Source organism: Zootoca vivipara, chromosome 7, assembly GCF_963506605.1.
Source record: "Zootoca vivipara chromosome 7, rZooViv1.1, whole genome shotgun sequence".
NCBI lineage: Eukaryota > Metazoa > Chordata > Lepidosauria > Squamata > Lacertidae > Zootoca > Zootoca vivipara.
This window is the reverse complement of record NC_083282.1, coordinates 90,960,597-90,987,591: the sequence shown is the minus strand read 5'-3', so window position 1 is coordinate 90,987,591 and position 26,995 is coordinate 90,960,597. Positions and strand designations below refer to the sequence as shown.

Below are 26,995 nucleotides of genomic sequence, written 5' to 3'. Positions count from 1 at the left end.
CAAGCCCCGCCTCTTAGGCCGACGTGCGCGTCGGGCACCAGAGAGAGAGAACGGAAATGGAAAGGCTGGATGACCCAAGATGGCGGCGCTCGCCTCTCGTGCGCCTTCCGGCTTCCGGGCATAGAATTGGGTCTTCCCTCCTCTGTGTGGTTGCTGGTGCCTTTGGTCGCGGGGGCTGAGAGGGAGCCTGGCGGGGCCAGGAAGGAGGCGGAATCTGCGCGAGGCCTACCGTCGTCGAACATCCGTAGCGGGGGGGGGGAGTGTTCAAGGAGCTGTGCCTTTCGTAATTCCAGCCAACCTTGCAAACAACCCTGCGAGGTAGGCCACCGGGGAGCGGGGTTGCCGGGTCTCTCGGGGAGGTTTTGGCAGGCGCGGGGCCTGGTGAGGGAAGAGAGCGGCTGTCGCAGGGCCAGCTCAGGGATGGAGCCTCCGTCTCCAAAAGTTTTCAGCCTAGGAAGACAAACATACACAACATAATTACTTCACTTCAGGGGAGTGTTTAGATCCTGCTCTCCAAGACGACGCCCCAAAGCAGGTCTAAAGAAAAATGAATAAAACAAAGCAACCGATTTTTAAGAATTTGCCACCGGGGTAAAGATTAAAGTGTGTGTGTGTGTGTGAATGTATGTATTTTTTTCCCTGTTTGAAAAGTCCGCCCCCCCCCTCCAAAAAAGGAAAGCTTTTTCCTTTTAGCTTGCTTTGATCGTGTGACACAAGGATGTCTTGCTCTGCTTACATACCTACTGAATGTTGCAGCAGTGGCAGGAGGCCCTGGAGAGTGTCAAGAGGTGGCTGGGAGTGCTATGGTTACTATGGGCTCCACGTTAGGGGCCACAAGGCAGGGATGGGGAAAGTTTTGTTTGCTTCATTTCTACAGTCGGGTTGCTATTAACGGCACAGGAGCAAAACCAGTAAAAGAAAGGTGGCAACACTGGCTGCTCTGGTGAATAGTTTCCTTGGCGCAGAGGCTGTAATTGTGGGACATACTTTGCTGCAAGTTTGCACACATTGAAAGAGTGGAATAATGGCTGTCTTTCCTTAAGTGATCTATTGAATTTAAGTGATCTATTGAATTTCCTTAAGTGATCTATTGAATTTCCTTAAGTGATCTATTGATCTTCCTGCTTGGCAGGGGGTTGGACTGGATGGCCCTTGTGGTCTCTTCCAACTCTATGATTCTATGATTCTATGAATAGCTTCTAGGGGCTGGTTTGTAATATTTTGGTCTTACTTCTAACCCTTTGTAACCTTAACTAACCCACCTTTGCTGCAGAGAGGTGTGCCTGGTTGATAACAAAGAGGGAATTGCTGGACAACTGAGAAGATCTTGCTTTGGGCAAGCATTTGCCTCAAATTTTCCTGCTACCTGTCAAGATGAAGATGTGTTGAAGCCCAAAAGGGGGCAGGGACCTCTTCATTCTGCAGCGATGGATGAGGAGAGTTTGGAAGCAGCAATCCAGACCTATAATGCCCAGCTGCAGCAAGTGGAGCTGGCTTTGGGAGCTGTGCCGGACCCAACACAGGAACCTGACCTGATCCAGCTGCAGGCGGATTTAAAGCAGCTGATAGAACTGACAGAATCCAGCCTGGTTTCTGTGAAAAAGAGCAAGCTCTGTGCAACTTTGGACCCAGGAACGCTCTCCACATCTTCATCCAATCCTCTCCAGCCAGACAAGCCACTGAGCACAGATGATGAATATGCCGCTTTTAAGGAAGCCATTGCTGAAACGGGTGGAGAGGATGAGACCCCAGACGCTCAAGATGTGGAGCAAGAAGGAGAGGAGGAGGAGGAGGAGGAAGATGAGGAGGAGGAGGAGGAAGAAGCCAGTGGGATGAAAGTGAAAGCCCCATACTACAGTTCTTGGGGCACCCTAGAGTACCACAATGCCATGATTGTGGGGAGTGAATCTTTGGAAGATGGAAGCCGTGGGGTCAGAGTGCTCTATCTCTACCCCACCCACAAATCCTTGAAGCCGTGCCCCTTCTTCCTGGATGACAAGTGTCGGTTTAAAGAGAATTGCAGGTAATCAGGATTACTCTTGAGTTGGGTAAGGGGTAGGGACGGGGTTCCCAACAGGTCAGGGAAGTCTTCATAATATTGCCCTCACCCTCCTCCCCTCCACCAAGGACCTGGATGCTATGCCAAGCTTTCTCCAACCTGCTGCCCTCTACACTGGGATTTCCCAAACTTGGCTCTCCAGTTTTGGACTACAACTGCCATCATCCCTAGCTGGCAGGGCCCAGTGGTCAGGGATGATGGAAATTGTAGTCCAGAAACAGAGCGAGACCCAAGTTTGGGAAACCCTGCTCTAGGTATCTGGTAGTATAGCTCCCGTGGGCTCCAGCCAGCTAGAGAAGCCAGTTAGAGAAATGGGCTGTGTAGGCCACGATACTTGGAAGGCGCTGGGTCCAATTTGGAGCATCTCTGCAGTTTAATTTTGCAGTATCCTTTGTGCAGCTTGCAGTTCAGGTGCATCCTTTTCCCACAGTGGCCAGTCAGATCCCACTGGGATGCCTGAAAACAGCACCTAAGTGCAGCAGGCCTCTCCCCATTTGTGATTCCCAGCAGCTGGCGCTTGTGATTCATTGTCCTTGTGTTCCCCCCACCCACCCTCTGGCAGATTCTCCCATGGGCAAGTTGTATCTGTGGAGGAGCTGCGCCCCTTTGAGGAGCCCAACCTCAGCTGCCTTGCTGTGGGCTCAGCTTGCCTGGCAAGGCATCAGGATGGGATCTGGTATGCTGCTAAAATCACAGGTGAGTTTGTTTCGCTTTGCACGTTTGCTGTGAGGTTGGAGGGTGGTTTATGCCTATTTCTAGCTTGACTTGTGGGTGCAGTAGGCAAGATACCTGTCTGGCATGAGGGGACCCTAAAGCATACCCGAACTATCAGTGGCTCCTCTGATGAAGGTGTTTCCATGATGCACTCTTGCAAAGAAATCCAAACATTACCGTAGCTGCCTGCAAACGTTTCAGTTACTACTCCACGTGTAGTAACTAAGCTACGTTATTCCAAACATGTTCATTGGTCCATCTAGCTAGTTTATTTTCTCTGATTGGCAACAGCTTTCCAGGATTTCGGGCACAAGCATGTTTCTTTCTTTGGGCTTTATACCCACAGTCCTTTTTAACTGGAGAACTGGGACCTGAACTATTTCGAATGCAGTGTACTTGCTCCACCAAAGTGCTTTCCCCAATGTATATGGGGGTGTGTGGTGTTTTTTTTTAATGCCTCCTGTACTTTAAGGATGCATTTAATATCATACCTTTTAAAAAGTAAGATAAAGGGACCCCTGACCATTAGGTCCCGTCGTGACCGACTTTGGGGTTGCAACGCTCATCTCGCGTTATTGGCCGAGGGAGCCGGCGTTCTGCTTCCAGGTCATGTGGCCAGCATGACAAAGCCACTTCTGGCTAACAGAGCAGCACACAGAAACGCCATTTACCTTCCTGCTGTAGCGGTACCGATTTATCTACTTGCACTTTCATGAGCTTTCGAACTGCTAGGTTGGCAGGAGCTGGGACCGAGCAACGGGAACTCACCCCGTCGCGGGGATTCATACCGCCAACCTTCTGATCGGCAAGTCCTAGGCTCTGTGGTTAACCCACAGCGCCACCCACGTCCCACTTTTAAAAAGTAATGGGTATTAAAATAGCCCATCAGGAACTGGGGAAACAAAGTCACAATGCTATACCAGTTCAAGGTCCACTGAGTTCAGTGGAGTTTACTCCCAGATCAACGTTGGCAGCAAGAGGTATTGATCTGAAACCATTTCTTGCACACACCTCTTGCTGAGGAGCTGTGAGGGATGCGTGTCTTGACATTGGAGCTTTATGAAGAAAAATGCTTCTTCTAATTGCACATGGGTACCCCAGTTGCAGTGGCGGAGGAACCCTCTCCGGCATCCAGGGCGGGATGCCGAGTGGCAGGGCGAACTGCTCCGTGATGCATGCATGGCATCCGTACGGACTGTGTATGTGCGGCATCCCATATGCTGCCGCGCGTGCATAGTCTGTACGGGATGCCGCACATGTGCACTCCATATGGGTTGCTGCGCACGCTTGCGTGGCGGCTGTGTGGGCTGCATCCCGTATGGAGTGCGCATGTGCTGCAGCCCCTACGGTTGCCCGTAGGGACGGCGCGCAAGAGTGGCAGCCTGTACAGACGCAGCTCTCCCTTGGCCGCTCTACAGCTGAGGGGAGGCAGGTGCCATCTTGTCACACACACAACACCCCAGAGTGGCACCCGGGGCAGCCCCCCCCTCCGCCCCCCCACTTCACACGCCCCTGCCCAGTTTGCGCATTGAATTGCAGCCTCACCATTTCGCTTTCCCTTCCTCAGACATTGACAGCGGTTACTACACAGTGAAATTTGATTCGCTGCTCCTGAAAGAAGCAGTTTTGGAGGGAGACGGCATCATGCCTCCTCTCCGTGGCGAGGAGAGCTCATCCTCCTCGGAGTCGGAAGGTGATGAAGTGGATGATGCCGGATATGCCAAAGGTATAAGGTGTGGGCATTCAAGCCTCCCAAGGCTTCTGGGGGGGGGGAGCTTCCCCTTTTGCTCTGAACTTCTGCTTTCACTTAGTGTAACTGCATTCTTTAATCTCTCATCTTGGGCCTGCTACTTGTAGACTTTTTGGAATGCTGGAGATTTGCGTGCTGTTTATATCTGCAAAATGGCTCGCTTTAGCCAAGGTCACCTCCCTCTCAAAAACAGCAAAGGTTTGTTCAGTGCACAGCAAGTCTTTAAAAAGAACCAAAGCAATCTCGGGAGCAAACGAACCCCAGGAAATTTGATTCCTCCAGAGTTGTGACTGCGAAGAAATGACAAAGGGGGTTCAAAAATCATTGGAACGTAGTTTCATGTCTGCGCTGTAAATGTAAACGAACTTTATAAATGCATGTGTCCCAAAGATACCAGGGAACTGTATTTTTATGAAGAGGCTGAAAATGCTCTGCCAGCACACTCATAGAAATAAGTTTGTAAGGGGAAGGAAATATTGTTAAAAGGGGGAATAAAGGAAGCTGTCTTTGTCCATCTAGCTCAGCGACTCTCTAGGATTTCAGAGTTAAGTGTTTTCCCGGTCTTACTATTGAACCTGGGATCTGCTGCATGTAAATTGAAGAGGCAGTCACAGGCAGTAATATAAAAGCTGTCTGCAAGCTGGCCAGAAAGCTGAACCATATACATGTAATCATAAATGCAATTTATGTAAGGAGCTTAAGGTGGAATACATGGTTCTCCTCTTCCCCATTTTATTCCCCCAAACAGCCCTGTTGGGTAGGCTGAGAGAATGTGACTGGCCCAAGGTCACCCAGTGAGGTTCATGGCTGAGTGGGGATTTGAACCCTGGTCTCCCAGGTCCTAATCTGACATCCTCCTTACTACACCACACTGGCTGGAATGATTAGGGTAGTTAACAAACTCTAGTCATCAAGGCAGCAAAAAGTTGAGAGAGAAGCCAGTTGTTCTTCCTGCTTCCAGGATTCTGCATTAGGTATCCCACCCTGCTTGGTTTTGCCAATGCTGCTGCCCTCCCCCACTTAAACTTCCTCTTGTGCCCTCACAGTTATCGACTCCAGCACCCCTGAGAATGGGGAAGGGACCTCCTCTTGCAGTTCCTCCTTCGGCAGCTGGGAGGCGCATACTCGTGGCATTGGCTCCAAACTCCTTGTTCAAATGGGGTATGAGTTTGGCAAAGGTAAGCATTTGCATGTACGCAAAAGGTGGTTATCTCTGCAACTTATCCAAGTAATTTATCTGCTTCTGCCAATAATAATAATAACAATAACAATAATACTACAGTGGTACCTTGGTTTACGAACTTAATCCATTCCGGATGTCCGTTCTTAAACCAAAGCGTTCTTAAACCAAAGCGTACTTTCCCATAGCAGTGGAGGACTCAATTTACAAATGGAACACACTCAACAGGAAGCGGAACATGTTCCGCTTCCAAAACAAAGTTCACAAACCAAAACACCTACTTCCGGGTTTGCAGCTTTCTTAATCCAAGTTCATAAACGAAGCTGTTCTTAAACCAAGGTACCACTGTAATAATAGTAGTAGTAGTAATAATAATAATAATAAATAATAAATAATAATTTATTACTTATACCCCGCCCATCTGGCCGGGCCTCCCCAGCCACTCTGGGCGACTCCCAACAGAACACTAAAAACACGATAAAACATCAAACATTAAAAACTTCCCAAAACAGGGCTGCCTTCAGATGTCTTCTAAAAGTCAGATACTGTAGTTGTTTATTTCCTTGACATCTGATGGGAGGGCATTCTACAGGGCGAGCTCCACTACCGAGAAGGCCCTCTGCCTGGTTCCCTGCAACTTGGCTTCTCACAACGAGGGAACCGCCAGAAGGCCCTCGGTGCTGGACCTCAGTGTCCGGGCTGAACAATGGGGGTGGAGACGCTCCTTCAAGTATACTGGACCAAGGCCATTTAGGGCTTTAAAGGTCAGCACCAACACTTTGAATTGTGCTTGGAAACACATCTTTTAAGACAGGTGTTATGTGGTCTCGGCGGCCGCTCCCAGTCACCAGTCTAGCTGCCGCATTCTGGATTAAGTGCAGTTTCCAAGTCACCTTCAAAGGTAGCCCCACGTAGAGTGCATTGCAGTAGTCCAAGCGAGAGATAACTAGAGCATGCACCACTCTGGAGAGACAATCTGCAGGCAGGTAGGGTCTCAGCATGCGTACCAGATGGAGCTGGTAGACAGCTGCCATGGACACGGAATTGACCTGCGCCTCCATGGACAGCTGTGAGTCCAAAATGACTCCCAGTAGGGACGCCTGATGCAAGCTAATGACTTCCTTAAAAATCACTGCAAACCCCCCCCCCCCAAATATGACACCTGGGTTGCTGTGCTTAAGAGAAACCTGGTGGACAAGCAGTGGCAAGGACAGGCCCATCTATTTCATCCAACCAAGTCTGTTACACATGCCAGGTCAAGTCCTCCATCCATGACTCTCCTCCTGCTTCAGGTTTGGGGAAGAATTCAGAGGGCAGAGTGGAGCCAGTCTTAGCCGTTGTGCTGCCCAAAGGCAAGTCCTTGGATGAGTGTGCCGAGATCCTCCAGAAGAAGAGGGAGGGGAAGATTGGTCCAGCCAAGCCCAGAAAACGGCGGGCGAAAGGCAACCAAGCTGCCCGGCCTACCCGGCAGGGCCCAAAGCCCTCCCGAAATGTGTTTGACTTCCTGAATGAGAAGCTTCAGGGCCAGGACCTCGGTGAGCAGGAGGCAGGGCTGGCGCCCCTAGAGAGGAGCAGCAAGGAGATCTACCACGCCAGCAAGAGCACAAAGAAGGCTCTGAGCGTCCGCCTCTTCCAGATGGTGGAGAAAATCGACCAAACCCAGAAGGACATCCGAGGGATCCAGGAAGCCCTGGCACGCAACATCGGGAGGTAATGAGACCTTTCGATTCTGCATGTGGCATCTGATCTAGAATGGAGACTGTGGGTTTTGGCTTCCCAATATTTCTGGCTTAGCTGGAAATATTTCAGTAGTACTGGCTGGGGCTGATGGGAGTTGTCGTCCAAAACATCCGGAAGAGCACCAGGCTCTTGCATCACATAATCATAGAACTCTAGGAGTTATAAGGTACCCCCAGTGGCCATCTAGTCCAGTGTTCCTCAACCTTGGGTCTCCAGCTGTTTTGGGACTACAACTCCCATCATCCTTAGCTAGCAGGACCAGTGGCCGGGGATGATGGGTGTTGTAGTTCCAAAACAGCTGGAGGCCCAAGGTTGAGGAACACTGATCTAGTCCAACCCCCTGCAATGCAGGAAACTCCGCTAAAGCTTCCATGACAGATGGCCATCCAACCTCTGCTTAAAAACCTCCAAGGAAGGAGAGTCCGCAATCTCCCAAGGGAGACTGTTTCAAACAGCTCTTGCCTTCAGAAAGTTGTTCCTGGTGTTTGAATCTCCTTTCTTGTAATTTGAAGTCATTGGTTTGAGTCCTACCCTCCACAGTAGGAGAAAACCAGTTTGTTCCCTCTTCCATGTGGCAGCCATTGAGATTATTGAAGATGGCTATCATATCTCCTCCCAGTCGCCTCTTAACCAGGTAAACATACCCAGCTCCTTCAACCGTTCCTCATAAGGCTTGGCTTCTAGACCCTTGATTATCTTGCTTGCCCTCCTCTGCACACATTCCAGCTTGTCAATATCCTTAAATTGTGGTGCCCAGAAATTGGTTTGATGTAGGGATGGGGAGGGAATAGAGTAGGCCCCTCCCTGTGCATGTTCCTTTTCTCTTCTCGGGACATCCTTCTAATTCTCTGGGTTTGGGGCTTTCAGGCACACGGTTGCCACAGCTCAGCTGGAGGAGAAGCTTGCCGGAGCCCACAAGAGACTGAGCGAGCTGCGGGCTCAGGAGGCCAGTCTCCAGCGAGAGCAGAAGAAAGCCAACACGCACAAGAAAATGACCGAGTTCTAGCCTCTCTTCTTCTCTCCCGCCCTTCATCAGGCTGGGCCATTTTCGCTGGTCTGGAAGCAGCCATGCTATTCTACAAGTGTGGAGGGAGGGAGACCTTGCTATCTCTTGAGCTGGCAGACAGGCTAGTCCTGCTCTTGCTTCGTCCTGGCTGCACAGCAGGGCTGAGAAACAGGTGCTGAGGATGAGGTGAGTGGCCCAGAGCCGTGGACACCTTAATGCAAAGGTAGCCAATGTGGGGTATAATAGGTGTCTCTGGGCTCAAGCTCCTATAATCCCTGACAGGGCCTGATGAGTGTTGGCAGCTTGGCAACATCCAGAGAGTGCCAGGTCATTGCCTCTCTTTTGTTATGCATAATTGGCTTCCTAAAGAGAAAAGCTGCAAGGTGATGCACCTACTTGGAGCTGCAGAGAACGTTAATCAGGCATGGGAGCCGCTAGCAGAATCCTGCCCTTCTCCTGGCCATTTCCCTGTCTGTCTCCGGCTCTCTCCATCCTTGCCTCCCAGGATTCCTTGGCAAACTTCTTGATGGTGGGTGATCTCCCCATCCAACTTGCAGCAAAGAAAAGCACCATGAGAAGAAGGAAGAGAGAGGGTGGTGCTGTGCCGGGTTCTCTAGCACCCGTGCAGTCCTCCTGATTGGCGGAAGGAACTGCTGCAGCATCGTGCGCGGCATCCGCACCAATAGTCAGGTGCTAGAAGTGTGGCAGTGTTGCCTCCCTGTGCAACTCCTGGGCAGGGAGGGTTTAACAGCCATGTGAAAAGAAGCTCGGAGGACGGCTGGTCGTTCTCACTGGCCCACACCAGCAGCAGTTCAGTTCTTTGTGGATTCTTGGCCTATAGTCCCCTGTGCTCTGTCACATCCAATCCCGGCAAGTTTGAAGGCAGAACCGCCCCCCATAAGGTCTCCTTAAATCAGAGGTGGGGAAATCTGCGTCCGTCCCCATGTTGTTGGGACTCTAGTTCCCATCATCCTTGACCACTGGCTGTGGCTAATGGGAGTTGGAGTCCCAACAACATGGGGATGGCCACATGCTTTGCAGTCTGAAACGGTGTGCAAAGCTGGTCACGTGTGGCCTCCAGGCGCAGGCTGGGCCTGCATTGCCGCGCTCCCAAATCTAGCCTGGAATCCTATGGACGGGGTGGAGGAAGGAGTACAAGAGGCTTTCAGGTGATGTCTACCCCCACCCCAGAACAACAACCACCAGGTGGTGAGTTCTTCTGTGTTCATGCAACCCCCTTCTGAAGTATCTGCCTTCAGATACTGACAGCAGAGCAGAGAAAAGCCACTCTCATTCTTGCTCACCCCTGCAGCCCCACGGGAGAGATAGCATCAGAGAAGTGGGTAAACTGTTTGGTCTCAGGAAGAATGCTCTGCTGAGCTGTGCGGTGGTGAAGAACAATGGTGGGTTCTGTGTTTCGGGGCAGGCTTAGACATCTGTGTAGCTTCCTGTGCATGTTTCCTTTCAGGTTGGTAAAGATTATTTTGAGTTAAAAGAACAATTGTCATGCTGGCTCCTTTGCTTTCTGGGTCTTGGGAGTTTCCTTTCTGGGTCTTGGGAGTTTTTACGTAGCTCAGGTTCTAGTGTGTGTGTGTGTGCTTTTGCATGTATGATATACGATGCATCTTCATTTGCAGTCGGGTTTGCAAAATATAATTCCCCAGCAAGGAAGTGGTCTGGTTTTCTTCAGCTGTGCCTGGGCCATCTAATAGAGATAAATCTACCCTGTAAAAAGCACTGGGGGCCAGAAGAAGAGCAGCCACTCGGTTTAAATTCCTGTTACATCCCTCCCCCCACATCCTTGAATTCTGTTAGAGAGGCATCTTGTTCTCCTTCCATTTCCCATTTCTAAAGGAGCAATCTTTGGCGATCCCTCATAGCCAAGTAAGATTGTCTTTCATAAACATGGTTTTAACAATGGGTCCGTAAGTGACTGTGGAGGCCAATTCTGGATCCACACGTCCTTCCACAGTAGGGACATTGGTTTCCGGGTGGGAGTTGAACACGGTGTGGATTTGCCAAGCGTGCCTTCCTCTTCGCACGTTTCTCCCTTGCGTCCTGAGTTTGAGTGTTTTCAAAGCCCATGACACCTTTGGTAAAGTAAAGGAGGAATAGTGACATAGAGACAAACGTAAGGAATTCTCTCCTAATCTGCCCATTAAAATGTGCTGTATTTGTGCTAGGTGCCAAATCCCACCCTGCTGGGTACAATACGTTCAGCTCCCTGTTTAAAACAGGGTGGGGTGTTATCCTCAGTAAATCTGAAAAAGCTACTCCTTTGCTAGGGTGACTGGGTCTTGTCAGGTTCTTCAACACACCGGCGTTCTTGTTTAAGGCTGCAATGCTTGTTTTGCTTTAAAAAAAAAATCTAGGACTAAGAACCACTGAATCCAGTGGTGCTTATTCTAAGCAAATGTGCTCAAGGTCGGGCAGTACAGATACGCACATGACAGCAGGTTCTGCGTCCGGGTCCACGTAAACCACAGGGCACATGCTATGCCTGAAGCATCGTGGAAGGTTGGCAGCACCAGCTTCTCCTGGTCTTAAATGCTGAGCAGGTTTCCAGTTCTCATGGGGGGGGGGGGGAAGGCTAGCCAGACGAAGCTCCCAATTGGGGAAAGGAAGCAAGAGTCCTGATTCCCCAGGTTTTGTGCCAGTCATAATTCACTCCTTAGACCACCCTCACTTGCTACCCTTAGTAAGTGGGAACTAAAGGTTATTTTGTCTGTCTGTTAGTTATCTATTCCTTACCAAAAAAAAAAGAACCAAGATCTGGAAAGGAACCTCATATTTTGCATCCAAAATAAAGTTTTCAGGCTACATTTATGTGTGGTAGATAACATGTTTTAAAGGGTGGTTAGTGGTTCTCTGATATTACTTGGGGAAAGGTTTTCATGTCGGAGCCTTCTCCTTCCAACCGAATAATACTGGGCCCCTCTTTGGCTCCAGAAAGCATGGGAGTGTTTCTCTTCTCCCGCGAGAACCTCAGTGAAATAAATCTGCTCTTCCTCTGGCCTGAAATAGGATGAGGTTACTTGCACAGAGCTCTTAATTTAACTCACGATTGCTGGGTCAAACCACGTGTCCACATAACACAGCATATATATATATATTTTTATATTGGCCAGCCGCTTCTGGGAAGCACATAGGCAAGGTGGGAAGGAACAACACCCCGCCCCTCACAGCAGCTGACTTTCAGAGATACACACCTGGAAGCTCCATTCAGCTACCTTGGCCGTTGATAAACCTACCCTCCAAGGGGATGAGGCCCTGCTGAGATGTTCCACAAGGGGGGGGGGAGCGTAGCACACTTCTGGTCGCATCTACCTGCCCCTGGTACTTTTGCTTTTCATTTTTTTGGTTTTGAAAAGCAGCGTGCAGTTGGGCGATGCTGGCAGGAAGCAGGCTCTGCCACAGGGTGCATGTGGCCTCTGCTCAGAGGCAGCCACCCACCCTGGGAAAGTCAGCCGTGCGATAGAGCTGCCTGCAGCCACCCAGAAAGCTGGGACCTGACCTTTTATTCTAGAAGACGGGGAGGCCAAGCCGAACGATCAAGGGATTCCGATTGCTGGGGAAGATTTACAGAGATGCTCTATGCCTGGCTCTGTTCCTCCTACCTCCTGCACTGCTAAAGTAAGTAACCTTCACGAGTAACCTCCTGAACTGTGGCGGTTCTCCACGCCTCTAAAAGTTGTCTTAAGGCTGCGATTCTAGGCATGCTCGGCTTGGGATGAGCATCCCAGGGGATTTATTTTCAAGGAAATGTGCTGGACTTGTGGGAAGTGCTTAAAATGCTGCTGCAATTGCCCCAAGCCTCTGTCCAGTTAGGGACCAGGCAATGCCTTTAGCATGTTCATTTTCAGAGGTGGCTCTCTGCTTTGTAAGCAGGACTTGGCAGCGGAGGGAGGGAAGAGCTCAGCCATTTCAGGAGAGCCAGTGGGGTGTATCTAGGACCTGGGAGGCCAGGGTTCAAATCCCCACTCAGCCATGAAGCTCAGTAGGTGAGCTTTGGGGCGGTCAGTCCTTGCATCTCAGCCTAGCCTACCTCACAGGGTTGTTGGGGCCAAATGAGGAGGGCAGGAGCTATGTAGCCATCTTAAGTTCCTTGTGGGGAGTGAGATATAAATGCCATTTGTATCTGAAGAAGTGTGCATGCACACGAAAGCTCATACCAAAATAAAAACTTAGTTGGTCTTTAAGGTGCTACTGAAGGAATTTTTTTATTTTATAAATGCCATAAATACATCTATTTCCAAATTGGCGGCAATGTTAGAGCATCCTCCAACAACCCCCAGATGTTGTGGGCTTTCAGTGCTCACCAGTCCGAGCCATGACAACCCTATGACAGGATGACGGGAGTTGCAGTCCGAAAACATCTGGAGGGCACCAGGTTGGCGAGAGCTGCTTTAGAGCAAGAGAAGTGCCCTAAATTTATGATCTCTGAAGCTTTAAATCCTGCTGTGAGACCGAAATGAGGGGAAGAATCACATATGCCCCATTAGCTTTTTTATAAGAGGGGGGGGACTATCGTAGAACTATAGAATTATAGTTGGAAGGGACCCCAAGGCTCATCTAGCCCAACCCCGTGCAGTGCAGGAATCTTTCCCCCAATGCTGGGCTCGAACCCACAGCCTTGCGATTAAGAGCCCCATGCTCTGCTGACTGAGCTATCACACAATTCCAATCAATGTTTCTTGATCTTGAGGTTGGATTATCCAGTCTGTTTTAATGTTAGAATTGTAGAGTTAGAAGGGATTCAAAGAGTCCTCTAGTCCAGCCCCAGCCTCTTCACAAGGGGCAGTGACTGTGACTTCGTTTTGTTAGGAGGAGATGAGTCGATGGGAGGCTTGTGTTGGGACCCTGGGCTGCTTCAGGCTCCAGTTTTTGGGCATCCAACATCCTGTGATGCTAACCCTCTTAACTGCATTTTTAAAATTCATTTGACTTCACCATCTTCCTTTCCTTTTACAAAAGTATTTTCAGAGCTGCTAAAAAAAAGCAAGGTCGAGAAAATTAAAAAAAGGCTTCCCAGTGGTTTTCAAAGTGTAAAAACCAGTTACACAAACATTAAATAGAAGCATCTGCGATTAGAACATACAATAAGACAATCCCTTTAAAACGCAGCAATTAAAACAGGAGACTCTGGTTGAGAGAGCAAGGGAATTTCCGTAAGCAGGTAAGTCTTCAAAACCATCAAAACGCCCAAACCGATGGAGCAGGGACTGCATTTTGTAACGCTGGAGGAAGCAATGAAAAATCCCGCCTCTGTGTCACCGCAAGCTGATAACCATCAGGCTGTGGCAAGACTGAGTGGGTTTATTTTCGGTAACAGGGCTCAGGTTAGTTAGGGCAGTGGTTTTCAACCCGTGTGCCGTGGCACCCTGGGGTGCCTTGAATGAAGGTCAGGGGTGCTGTGGGCAACACGGGCCTCTGTCCCTCTTTCTTCCCTTCCCTCCCTCCTCTGATGCCCTCTCGCGTCTCTGCCTCCCAAAGGCTTGCACAGCTGTTTGTTGCAGAAGCCCTGGCTGCAAGCTCCCCAGGCTAATAGTGCCTTTGGGGCTGGCCAGCGAGTGCTGGTTGCCAGGAGCCGAGGCAGCCTCAGAGTAAGCAGGCAAGCGGGTGAGGGAGGCCAGCCGTCCAGTCCGCCAGCCCTTGCTGTTGCGAATGGACAGACAAGTGGGAAGGCAGGCAGGCGATGCGCTGGCCTTTCTTGTGCTTGCTGTGTGCAAGGCCTGCCTGGGAGCTGAGTGCCCAGCGCTGAAAGGGAGCATTTCTGCCATACTGGCTCTGTGGCCCCCTGCTGCCTCCCAAGGGGAGCCAGTCTCCGTCGGGCTACTAAAGCTGGGGGCAACCTCTTCCCAGGGGTGTGAGGTGGCACCCTCTTTGGGGCTGGGGAGGGCGGCTCAGAGGCCAGGGGCAGCTGCCCGGAGGACTCCCAAGGAGAGGGGAGGAGGCTGAGGGAACACTCCGCAAGGGGAGGGTGTCCAAAAAGGGTGAGGGACTGCCAGATCTGCAGGCAAGGGGGGACATAACTGGGCTCCTGAGCCCCACAGGGGAGCCGCAGAAAGAATGTAGTTGGTCAAGGGAGCCGTGGACTCAAAAAGGTTAAAAACCTCCAAGTTACAACATTGTATGTAAGGGGGGGGGCATAAAAGATCCTGTTTCTGATACCTTGGAGCATCACTGCCAGTCAGTGTAGACAATATTGAGGTAGGCAAACCGATGACCTGACTCTGTACAAGGTAGTTTTCTATCTTCATTTAGCAGGCCAGGCTATTTGCCCACCTGGTGTCTGGCACAGGCTCTCCCAAGGTCCCAGGACGAGGAAGGCCTCACAAATCTCTAGCAGAAGAAACCAGGGCTGAAACTCAGCCATTCTGCAAAGCAAAGCAAGTGCTTACCGGTAGGCACTGAGCTTTTTTAGCCCTGCTTAACACGCCGAAAGTGGGAAAGGCTTGGAAGCTGGGGGTTGTAGCCAATGTTAGTTCTGCTCAGAGTTGGCACCCGCCTGTTTTGAGACACAAGGGAGTGCGCCTCAAGGGACGAAGTCAAACAGCACCTTTTCACCAGCCCTAACTCATAACCACCTGGGGTGTTTTTGCCTGGCTACAATGTGCCCTCGAAGTCTCTCTAGGTTGCCTGGATGGAGAACAGAGGTAGGTGACCCTGCAAGTGTGTGCATAGAAAGTAGCTTCCCACACGAAGGTATAATTTGCATCGTTTTCAGCCACATTTGCTTCTGGCCCCCGCCCACCATTGGCATATGGCCCCTGGAAGACTCCACAGATGGACACATGGCTGCCAGTCTGGAAACTGATACAGGTGGACCTTCCAACAGGGCTTATGGGTTTACACTATCGTCATTGCTAGGACCATACTCTCCAACATTTCTCCAATGAAAATAGGGGTGTCCTATTATTATTATATATTTATACCCTTCCTATCTTACTGGGTTGCCTCAGACACTCTGGGGAGCTTCCAATGTATATAAAAACATTAAACATTTAAAAACTTCCCTATAGAGGGCTGCCTTCAGATGGCTTGGGAGTCTGATAACTCCATCCCCTCCAACATTTCTCCAATGAAAATAGGGACGCCCCTAAGGAAAAGGGATCAAAATTTGATTCAGGGATCAAATAAAAAACCTGTGAATCCGGAACCTTCCCTGGAAAATGGGGACACTTGGATGGTCTGTAGGAGTAGGAGAAAAGAGAAGGTAGAAATTTATGAGGTTAGAACTGGCATAATCTCACTGGAACTTGTGGACGTTCAATGAAGCTGAATGTTGTAAGATTCAGAACAGATAAAGTCCTTCGTGCAGCGCACAGTGAAACTGTGGAACTCCCTCCCACAGGAGGCAGCAACGGCTGCCAATCAAGATAAGAAAGGAGAGGGCATGGAGGAAGAGAGGGCTCTCAATGGCTCCCAGCCATGATGGCTCTGCTCTGCTTCCACATTTGGAGGCAGCAATGCTTCTGAATACCGCTTTCTGGAAATCGCAGGAGGGGCGAGAGTGCTCCTGGGTTTGAATCCTGCTTGCGAGTTTCCTACAGTCATCTGGTTGGCCTCTGTGAGAACAGGATGCTGGGCCAGGTGGGCCATTGGCCTGATCCAGCAGGCTCCTCTCATTGTTCTTATCGGGCAGAGCTTGGCAATATGGCGCCCTGTGCAAGGCCAATATTAGGTACCTCTCCTGGTCCTTGTGCCCCCTTCCCAAAACTTGGTAAGGGAGGCCCCGGGATTTAAGGAGGAGGCACAAGGCTCTGGCAGGGATCTAGCACCCTCCTTTGCAAAGCAGGGAACATGATAACTAGGCTTTGGGAAGGTGGCAGGAGGACTCTAGGGTGGGATCTGCACACATATAAAAACCATTTTGAAAATGCTTCTTATTGTTTAGCGTTTTTTTTAAAAAAAAATACATTGAATTTCCCATAAGGCTCGCCATCGCCATCTAGTGCCACATTGTATATTGCACTTAAAACACATTTAAAACATTTTATTTGCAGCTGTATAGCCCAGCACTTAACTAGGCTTTGGGACGGAAGCGGGAAGGTGTGTCCTAGGCCCCCGCGATGCCCTAAATCCGCCTCTGTCCTTATGGTACTGGAAACAAAGAGAGTCATGTTAGGGGGAGCCTGGTGGCGAATGCCGCACTCGGCTTCCTGTGTGCTGTTTGACCTTTGAGCACATGCACATAGCAGGTCGTCCTTGTTTGCAACACGGGGAGCAGCAGAGACCACAGCTCAGTGGTGGCTGGCAGTTTGTCGATGCAGCGAAAGCTCCCTCGGGTTTGCAGGCCCTGTGGCTCAGAGGCACAGGAAACCCACGGCCAAGCAGAGTGCAACCCGCAAAGCTGTGTCTGGGGCCCGTGATATTTTGCATGCTCCGTTAAAAGCCTGCAAGGAGGAGCCTTTCAGCTTCCACTGTTGTGCCGAGGATCCACCGCTCAACCAGCTTGCTTAAAATCCATTTTGCCTGTGGGTTCCACAAGTTGATTGCGAGGGCCATCTTTATGGGGGGTAAAACATGAAAACAAAATAGCACAGAAGCATAAGAAGTGCTTTGCTGGATCAGGCCAATGGCCCATCTAGTCCAGCATCCTATTTTCCCAGAGACCAACGAGGTGCCTGTGGGGAAACTTGCAAGCAGGATTCAAGCACAAGAGCGCTCTCTCCCCTCCTGTGGTTTCCAGCGACTGGTATTCAGTCTCCAACCATTGAGACCCTCTTCTCGATGAATTTGCCCTCTTTTAAAGCCTTGTAGGATGGTGGCCACCCCTGCCTCCTGTGGGAGAGAGTTCCGCAGTTTAACGGCGTGCTTCTCTCACGTTGCCTCTTAAATCTGACTTTTGAGTATAGTTTAGGCACTACATTTCATTGCTCCATCATTGGTGTGTTTGTCTATCTGGGCTGCATGGGAAGGGAGGGGGGGATTCTCTCTGGGCAACGGCAAACCCTTGCACCGATGAGATGCAGAAATTGAATGCCACCCTATGTGTTTGGTGGGCAGGGTACAAATCCTACCGGGAAGGGCCGCCGCTCAGTAGTAGGGCATCTGCTTCGCATTCAGAAGGTCCCTGGTTCAATCCCCACCATCTCCAGTTTGGGCTAGGATGGACCTGGATACTAGCTCAGTTAGGCTCACGTTGGGCAAAAGAGCCCTGCATTGCAGGGGGTTGGACTAGATGACCCTTGGCCCCTCCCAACCCTAAAATACTATGATTCTATGACCCCCTGCCCGAAACCCTGGAGAGCCACTGCCATTCACTGCAGACAACACTGAGCCAGATGGAGCAATGGTCTGATCCTGTATAACAGGGCTGGCCAACTCCCAAGAGACTGCAATCTACTCACAGAGTTAAAAACTGGCAGTGATCTACCCCCCTTTTTGGGGGGTTCAGGTCAAAGTTGTTGAGCTTTTTTGGGGGGGAGGAGGGCCCATGTTTTAGGGGTTTAGGTCAAAGTTATTGAGTGTTTTTTTTAGGGAGGAGGAAAGCACCGTTTTGATGGGCTGCAGGGCAAAAATGTTGATGAACTTTTTAAAGGGGAGGCATAGTTTTTTGTTTTTTTTAATTAAAATAAACTTTATTAGAATTCAAATTAAAATACATTCACAAACACACTAAAACAACAATAATGTAGAAATAATATCATACAAAATAATATAATAACAATAACTTGCAAAAAAGAAAAAACAATAATATAGAAATAATAACATACCAAATCATAAATAAATGACAATAATCTTGAAACGTAATATAATGTAAATAACGTAAATTAGGGGAGGCATAGTTGTTGAGCTTCATTGGGGGGAGCCAGTGATCTACCAGTGATCTACTACAGACATCCAGTGATCTACCGGTAGATCATGATCTACCTGTTGGACGTGCCTGCTGTATAAGGCAGAATGAATGAATGAATGAGGCCAACTGCATCCCGGGAGTCTGATGGTCCTTTGTGCTTCCTCTCCTCCACAGCATCCTATGCCAAGTGCATCTCGCAGGGGAATCCACTGATGGCTCCACCCCTGGAGGAAGTGGGGGCTGGCGGCTTCTTCCCTTCGTTCCTTGTTGTCTCTCTGGTTGGCATAACCGCCTCTCTCTTGGCCCTCTGCGCACTTTGCAGGAGGTAAGCATCTGATCTCCTCTCACCCTTAATTGGCAAGCCTTCTCCTTAATTGGCAAGGTTCTGCAACATCCCATTCATTTCATTCATACAATTTACATGCCTCTTGATTGAAAAACAAACAAACCTCAAAGCATATTAAAAAAATAAAAAAATTGTCCAGTGGCACCTTAAAGACCAACTAAGTTTGTTCTTGGTATAAGCTTTCGTAACAAACTTAGTTGGTCTCTAATGTGCCACTGACCAGTTTTTGTTTGTTTGTTTGTTTATATTTCAACTGCGTCAGACCAACACTGCTACCTACTTGAATCTAAAACCTCAAAGCAGTTTACAAAAATAATCGTTAAAAAAAGAGAGTTTAAAACAACAATTTAATAAACAGAGACTCTGTATGCCCTGTTGCTACCCAAGAAAGTCTTAATAAAAACATTTTTTTAAACAAACAACCTAAAGCCTTAAAAAATAACCAAAACCACTGATAAGCTAAACATTAGATTAAAGCACATACCAGCATTCTGCATGTCTAGGTAGGCTACAAAATTGGTTTTTAGCAAACACCGAAAAGTGTACAGTGAAGACATCTGCCTGATGTCATGAGGCAGGGAGTTCCCAAGTCCGGGTGTTGCCACACAAAGAGATTGGTTTCTTGCACGGGCGGAATATGCAACCCCTTGAACAGTGCCAGTTCCGCCAATTGAAGTGGATAATTAAACAATTTAGTTTAATTAGTTCAACAAAACAGATGGACTTGACCCAGTGATGCCTGCCTTTCAAAGTTTGATAGTCATTTACACCTCCAGCGCCCCTCTGCCAGCCCCTGCTAGATCACCCCCCCACCAACAGGGGGCAGTACAGCTCACTCTGGGAGATAAGGGATCAAGGGCTTTAGATACCAATCGTAACCCCTTGAACTTGGCCTATTAGCAAACAGTCAGCCAATGTAGGGTTTCACTCCTGGCAGCAGATGTGCCTCAGCACAGCTGACTTCGAACTCTCAGACTTTGATGCTAAAATTTGGCCCCCTGCCTTTTGTGCGCTCTATTCTAAAACACTGCTGTGGCATCCCACGCAGCGAGGTGCCTAATGTATTTCCACCAGTCGTGCCCCCCGAAAACCGCCTCTGAGCTGCAGCACCAAGGGGAGCTCCATGCAGAACGCATTGCAGTAATCCAATCGATGGAATCACGTTGGACCAGTTGGGTTCACAGCTGGGCCAAAAATGGTCCCTCCCCCCCCATCCCCCCGAAACGTCTGTGCAATGTCCTCTCTGCCGGCTCCCGTGATAGGATTACAACACTCCAACTACCGGCAGAGGCAGCTCTTATCCGGTGAATTTTTTAACGGTTCGTCCTTCAAGGTCTGGACTGCTTGGTATGTTGAACAGTTACTACAACTAGTTGCTAAAGGAGACGAGTGAGAAAGGAAAATGAACTTCTTCGGAGGCAAGGAGCCCCTTTGCTAGACGGAACTCGTGGCAGGAAGGAAGCGAGCAGCCAGCAACAGAAATCAGGGCAGTTTGGGCAGGAAGCAGCAGCTTGGTTTGAGGAGGACACCCCCCCCTGCCCCCAATTTCTCCGCTGAGTCTTTCTAAAGCTACTGCAGCATTTAGCTGAAAAAGCTGCTGGGAAGAGCTAGCGAAACAATCCTGGGAATTGGGTGTCTTCCTTACGACAAAGAAGCGCAAAAGTGGTGGGGGAACTGCAGGCTCATGGTCTGAATGTGGCCCTCGAAACCTCTCCGCATGGCCCTTGGGACACTGCCCAGGCCACACCCCCTCTGCCCAGGCCACACCCCTTTGCATTCCGAGGGTTTTTTTGCCTGCTTTTGCTTGGAATGTGGCCTTGAGCATGGAGAATGTCTCTGGGTTGTTGAGTACAAATGTTTAGTGCTTAGGAGCCAACTCATAGCAGCCAAGGGGTCTGGCCCTCCCAAAGTTTGATGGGCATTGCCAAAAATGGTGTCCATTCATGGCATCATGTGATCAGATAAGAGATAAGATATCTTTATTGTCATTGTCCCCTTGCGGGAACAACGAAATTACTCGGTTGCTACATCCACTCCGATAAAGCATTCCGCATAATCCAAAATTTTAAAAACAGTAAATATAATACAAAATAACAAGTAAAATAAGATGACGTCAAAGTCCAGGCTTTCCATTTAAGGCCAAAATCGCTCTAGAGAAGAAACTGTTCCTGAGACTGCTCGTTCTTGCCTGCATATCTATATCTCCGTCCCGATGGCAGGAGCTGAAAGAAATGGTGACCAGGGTGCGTTGGATCTCTTGATATATCTATTGCTTTTCTATGGCACCTGGTGGTGTAGATTTGTTCTAAGGTGGTGAGTGAGCAGTGAGTGATCAGTTATGCAGAGTAGGGCTTACTCCCTCCTCCCCTATTTTATTCAAGTTGTCCCCCCTGGTTTAGTGTGCATTGAAATGGAAGGTATATAATGTGTCTGTACAATATGGTGTGAAGCATGTCTGGAAATTTCATGCTAATGAATTTTTTATTCATTTCCCACATTTCTAACACATCAGTGCCAAATTAAAACAAATTCAATACAATCCCCCCCCCCAAACTGGCTTCCCACTCTCTCAGATGTTTCCGTTTCTTCCCCTATTACATGCTGCTTGTATTACAAGTTTATTTCCAGTTAACATTGATTTTCAAGAAGTTAGAGAAAAGCTTACCTTAAGCATTTGTGGGGCTGTATTTCTGTGGCTTAGTCACAGGATGATCAACACCTCATAGCCGCAGGAAAGATAGAGCATTTCAAGTCTATGCATGTGCTAATCTGCAGGCATTCATGTTGGGTGTGGTGCCTTTTTGTTCTAAGGCGCTGAAGAGAATGGATGTGTTTGTCTCTGTCTCCAGCAAAAAGTTAAAAGAGGCTGCACCGGAGAAGGGTTTTTAGCTCAGAATGCAAGTTATTTGTAAACTAAGTTCAATCAATCAATCAATCATTTATTGTATTTGACTAAAAGCCAAATTGAGGGCACTAGGAGAAGGGGACGTCAGAGGACAAGATGGTTGGACAGTGTTCTCGAAGCTACGAACATGAGTTTGACCAAACTGCGGGAGGCAGTGCAAGACAGGAGTGCCTGGCGTGCTATGGTCCATGGGGTCACAAAGAGTCGGACACGACTAAACGACTAAACAACAACAAAAGCCATTACCAATCCAGTTACAGTACAAAAGCAGCAAATCCAATAAAACCTATTAAGAAAAATCCAGAAATAAGCAACCATTTACAATAAATCAAATTAACTGAGTCCTCTGCATAATCTACAGCGTTGTCTTTTACGACTTGCACGACTTGCACAAATTATTTTGCACGAATGCTGCATAATCTACAGCGTTGTCTTTTACGACTTGCACGAATTCTTTTAGCTGCTTTTGCAAATAAAGCTGTTTTATATGTGACAATATGTAAGCTAAGTTTAGATGCCTTATGCTGGGAGCAGTATACGAAATATGCAATTGAGTGAATAGAATTTTATTTGTTTTTAAGTTCAGTTCTGTAAGTGAAGCTTTTTGAACCATATTTTTGGACTGGAGAATTTTCATTTCAATACAAGCATCTTGTTCATCCAGAAGTTTTCACATGTGCAAAATTAAGAATCTCAATATCGTTTGCTTGGAGAGGAGTGTGCTTAGAAACAAGCCTGCTATAGAAAGCCAAGATTCACGTCCGTTGCTTCTGTTTCACGCAATTACCTCTGCCCCAACCCCTATTGGCATGTGGCCCTCAGAAAGTTGCCCAAAAGAGAATGTGGCTCTCCGGGTTGGGTTCCCCACTCCTGCACTAAAGCATTTGAAGATTCCGAGTTCAGAAAAAGATGCTATTTTGGGAGGGGGGGAGGTGTAATGGGGAGGCATGAAAATGACAGAAGTTTGTAAGGCTAGCCAAAAAAAAGGAAGGTTTTCTTAGCAGGTAACAAAAAGGGGATGGAGAGAGCATCTGTGTGGTGTTTAAATGGAGAGAGTTCGAAAGAATAGGTGCCACCACAGAAAAGGCCTGATTCCTACATTGTGTGCAATGGGCCTCCTGATCAGATGGCTATCCAGTCCAGCAAAAATACGTGGACCTTCTGTACTCCCACCAGCTGACCAGGGTGTTGCTAAACTGCCCCGTGATATGAATGATTCGTTCCAACTCTCTTTCTGCCATTCAGGAAAGAGAAGAACAGGGCAATTCCACAAGATGGTGTGATGCTGGAGGAAGCAGTGAGTGGACCTCTTTCCTTTCTACATTTGGTTTCCCAATAACAAGTACATTCTTTGCGCACATGGGCGTAGCCAGGATTTGGGAGTGGGGTGGGGGCCAGGACCAAGCTACCTCCGATGTGATGGGTTGGTTTGCAGAAGCCATGCTACTGCTCAGTTGGGTTGCCAGTTGCGTCGCTAGAATGCGCCACAACATCATCCAAGTGACCTCAGCAAGCATTTTGATTTAAAACATTCTGATTACTTCTGCTTTTAGTTAAGTATTTTTATTTATTTACTTGATTGGGTGTGTGCGCAGCATTTGCGGCAATTCCAGGGATGCAGACAGCCGCCCACCCAGCGGCCTAGCTAGCCGCACAGGTGCCCGTGGCAGCGTGTGCGCCCTGCAGCTGGGGGCGGAGCAAGCTGTCCAGAGGGGCGGGGCCAACTGCCCATGGGGGCAGGACAAGCCAAGGTAGCCTCGCCGCAGCCTCCCCCTCAGCTGCAGGGCGGCTGAGGCAGTGGGCAGACGCAAACTCTGTGCTGCTCGAAAACGCAGCATGGAGTTTGCAGGAAGTCTGCCCGCCACCTCCCTCTCAGAAGAGACGTGTGGCTCAGGCACGCTACAGGCCCCACGGTGTGACGCCCAGTGCCCCCTGTCTCACCTAGCTGTGTCTCTGGATTATGCAGATTCATGGAGGAGAGGGCTGTCAAAGGCTACTAGCCATAAAGGCTGTGCTCTGCCTGCAAAGTTGGAGGCAGCAATATTCCTGGTTTCTGGAAATCCCTTGGGGGGAGGGTGCTCCTGTGGTGGCATAGGAGGGTGGGTGTTGTGGGTGCGGGAGTTATTTATTCAGAAACACATAAATTTGGCATTTTGTCACCCCCCCTCAGCGATGACACCCGGGGCGACCCGCACCCCCCTTCCTAAGCCACTGTGCCCACCACCCAGACACAACTTCTTGTTTTGCAGGCGGAGCTCTTGACGGTCGTCAACTCGCACCAGCTGTACAGGGCAAATTTCAAGGCAAAAAGTAAGTTGTTGCATGTTTCCCAAAGACTCTGGCATCCAGTTCAAATCTCCGGATTCCAAGTTGAGAGGCAACAAAGGCTGAAGGCAAAGGAGCATTTGCCCAGGCCGCTGCAAATTGCAAATAATATATGAGTCATTTCCCAAGCTTATTTTGGCTATTCATTTATCTGTTTCATAAAATGTATGCACTGCTTGATTGCTAAAAAAACATCAACAACCCTCAAGCCATTAAAAATAATAATAAATAAAAAACATTCCTAAGAAAAACGAACAATAAAAATTCCAAACATTTGAAAAGTTGCAATAGCAATAGACTAAAAACAGATTAAAACTCACATCACATTAAAACTCTAAGCACCTGGGTAGGCTTGACCAAACAAGAGTGTTTTTAGCAGGCAACCAGAAAGCGTACAGAGAAGACAACCGCCTGATATCAACAGGCAGAACTAGGCACATACAATTTTGACTGTGCACATACAAATCCTAAAGCATCTCCTTTGCAAGGACTCAACACTTTTGTGGTTGCAGGAGCAGGGCGTGGCTGGGGAAAGGGAAACCCAGCTTAGAGTTTGATGCAGCCTAGAATAGCATTATCTTTTTTGCTGCTGCATCACCCTGTTGACTCGCGTTAAGTTTGTGGTCCATCAAGACCCTTTAGATCCTTTTCAGATGTACTGCTAGTAAGCCAGGTGTCCCCCACCCTCTCTTTGTGCACCTGGTTCTTCCTGCCTAAGCGCAGAACCTGACATTTGTCCCTATTTAAATTCATTTTGTCAACTTGCGCTTAGTTCTCCAATCTGTTAAAGTCATTTTGAATTCTGATTCTGGAGTCTCCTCCTCTTATGCTACTTGCATCTAGCTCCTCCTCTAGATCTGAGGTCAACCAGTGGCAACATCCCTTACTCATTGAGCGAAGACGATGGGACGATATCCAGCTGCAGCTTCATCATCCTGCCTCAGAGGGGGCTGCCCCGGATCCCCCCAGAGGACCCGCTGTCTCCAGATCAGACTTACTCAAACCTGAGCTTCCCAAATCGAGTTGAGGATGTGCTGTACGAATCCATGACGGCGTCGGAAGAAGTGACGGAGGAACCGAGCCCTATCACGAAGGAGGAGGAGGAGGAGGAGGAGGATGCTATGGGGCAAGAGGACCGAGCAACAGGAGCCGAGTACGCCTGTGTTCTGAAAGGGAAGAAGATGAAGGCCCACCAGCACGCGAGGATGGAGGCAGGGACCTCTGAAGCATCGCAGCAGGGATCTCTAGCAACGACATTTCACACTTCTCAAGCAGTGCAGGTACAATATAAGAGACCTCCCATTTCTGTGCAATTGAAGTAAACCGCCACCACAGATGGAGGGGGGGGGTCCTTGCTCTTAATTATACTGGGGTTGGAAGAGGGAAGTGCGAATCTGTCAATTAATGGCTGGATCTACACTGATCTGTAAAATCCCTGTTAAAGGCTATAAAAAAACCATAATATAGCTCTCTATGCAATTTCCCATTCTCAGTGTACTGCTGCTCTGCAGCGCCTTCCAATGCCACATCTTTATAACACATTTTAACGTTATAACCAACCAGTGTAGATTTGCCCCATGTCTCTTTTTCCAGTTTGCAATTTATTTTGTTTTTTTAAAAAAAATGAAAGTCATTTTGAAAATCTGTCAGCCTTTTTGAATTATTATTATTATTATTATTATTATTATTATTATTATTATTATTATTTTATCTATCAAATTCCCCAGTGCCCTGGGGTATCCCGTGTGTGCAGAATCGCAAGAGAAAAGCTGTCCTGCTTTGAGGGCTTTCATAGGATCAAAGGTGCACGAAACTGACCCCCAAAACCATTTTATTGACGCTCCCCTAATGTCCGCTTCTCTTGTAGGTAGAAGAAATGTATTCAGTGGTGCGCAAGGAGAGGAAGAAGGAGAAGAAGAAAATTGAGGGCTCTGATGGGCACAGTGGAGAGAGACCATCCCAAGGGGAGAAAAGCCTAGGAAATGCCCTGGTGGCACCTGCCCATCAGGAATCAGATGGCAGGGCAGGGCACCAGCCCTCATTCTTCCAGCCTCCCGCTATCGAACCCTGCTATGAGTCTGTTGGCTGTGAATCGTGGGTAGGCAATGGCAGGAAGCCAAGCGCAGAGCCTGCTTATGAGGCTGTAGATACTTACTGGAAAAACTCAAGGAGGAAAAGAAAGCCAAAGAGGAACGCCCCAGCAGAAAACCTATACGAAAGCATCGAAAACTTGGCATTTCAGTTTCAGAATCAAAACATGCTGGCCCATTTTGAAATCTGACTCTTTGGTTCGGTTTACCTATTCAGGCGGATGTAAATGAATTAAGTGGACATGGTTACTAAATGCCGTTGCATGTCAGCCCTCGGAAACCATCAAACGCTGACTGCAGTTGCATGTTAACTGGCAGATGCCCCCGAAACGCTGATTTCTGCATGCCAGACACTGAGAAAGGGCACCTCCAGACGACATCTTTTATTGACCACTTCTTGTATCTGCTTGCACAAAGCTTACACGGAGGTTAGGCTATTTGTTAAGCATTTCTTCTCATTTGTTTGCAGGGAGCTTATATGACAACTGGCATCAATTAATCTGGTAGAATGACAAAGACCAATAAAAAAAAGCCTTAAAATATCGTGGTCGGGGGAGGAGAGGAAGGTGCCAGAGCAGAACCTCAGTGCTGGGGGACATTTCAGATGATCACTTAGCACCACAAGGAACTTTACGAAGAGCATCAACGTGTCTGGCTGCAACCCTGCACCTGCTTACTTGGGAGTAAGCTTTAAGAGCCTCACTGGAACTTCCCCTTCTGATCTGAGTTGTCACGGATTGAAATGACCAGGAATGATGAGAGCTGCAGTCCAACACCCAGAGAGCTGCCATTTCCCTACTTATTGCTGCAAAGCATTCACAGTTGTTTTTCAGAAGGGGGTGGTGGAAAATGAATAATAGAGGTTCATAAAATTATGAAGAGAGAACAGAGCTCTCATCCTCCCTCCCCTCTTTTAAGCACTGCTAAACTTTCTGCAAAAAATATCCTCCCTCCTTTCCCCACCCCTTGCAAATCCAGGTATTAATTTTTGCAACAAAGGACTTTCTGCCTTCCAGGTCTTTTCTCACGAGGCAGTACCTGCCTCCTTGGCTAAAAGCAACAGGGACACCCAGGAGAA

The 26,995-nt window shown here is 48.7% G+C and overlaps 2 protein-coding genes across 3 annotated transcripts; both read left to right on the top strand.

Moving 5' to 3' along the window:
- Nucleotides 1–57: 57 nt before the first annotated feature.
- On the top strand, nucleotides 58–11,262 carry ZGPAT (zinc finger CCCH-type and G-patch domain containing). Of its 2 annotated transcripts, XM_035123284.2 has the most exons (7): nucleotides 58–318; nucleotides 1,274–2,023; nucleotides 2,622–2,755; nucleotides 4,341–4,499; nucleotides 5,570–5,701; nucleotides 6,996–7,413; nucleotides 8,311–11,262. In XM_035123284.2, exons 2-7 carry the CDS (start codon nucleotides 1,428–1,430, stop codon nucleotides 8,447–8,449), a joined length of 1,578 nt encoding a protein of 525 aa, XP_034979175.2. In that variant the 5' UTR covers nucleotides 58–318; nucleotides 1,274–1,427; the 3' UTR covers nucleotides 8,450–11,262. The 2 variants fall into 2 exon arrangements, with proteins under 2 accessions (XP_034979175.2, XP_034979176.2); XM_035123285.2 differs by lacking the exon at nucleotides 58–318 and having other exon boundaries at nucleotides 331–2,023.
- Nucleotides 11,263–11,661: 399 nt separating this feature from the next.
- Nucleotides 11,662–26,750, top strand: LOC118088993 (uncharacterized). Its single transcript, XM_035123286.2, has 6 exons — nucleotides 11,662–12,082; nucleotides 18,426–18,576; nucleotides 22,748–22,799; nucleotides 23,752–23,812; nucleotides 24,671–25,107; nucleotides 25,695–26,750. The coding sequence occupies exons 2-6, from the start codon at nucleotides 18,464–18,466 to the stop codon at nucleotides 26,106–26,108; spliced, it is 1,077 nt and encodes a 358-aa protein (XP_034979177.2). The 5' UTR covers nucleotides 11,662–12,082; nucleotides 18,426–18,463; the 3' UTR covers nucleotides 26,109–26,750.
- Nucleotides 26,751–26,995: the final 245 nt, after the last annotated feature.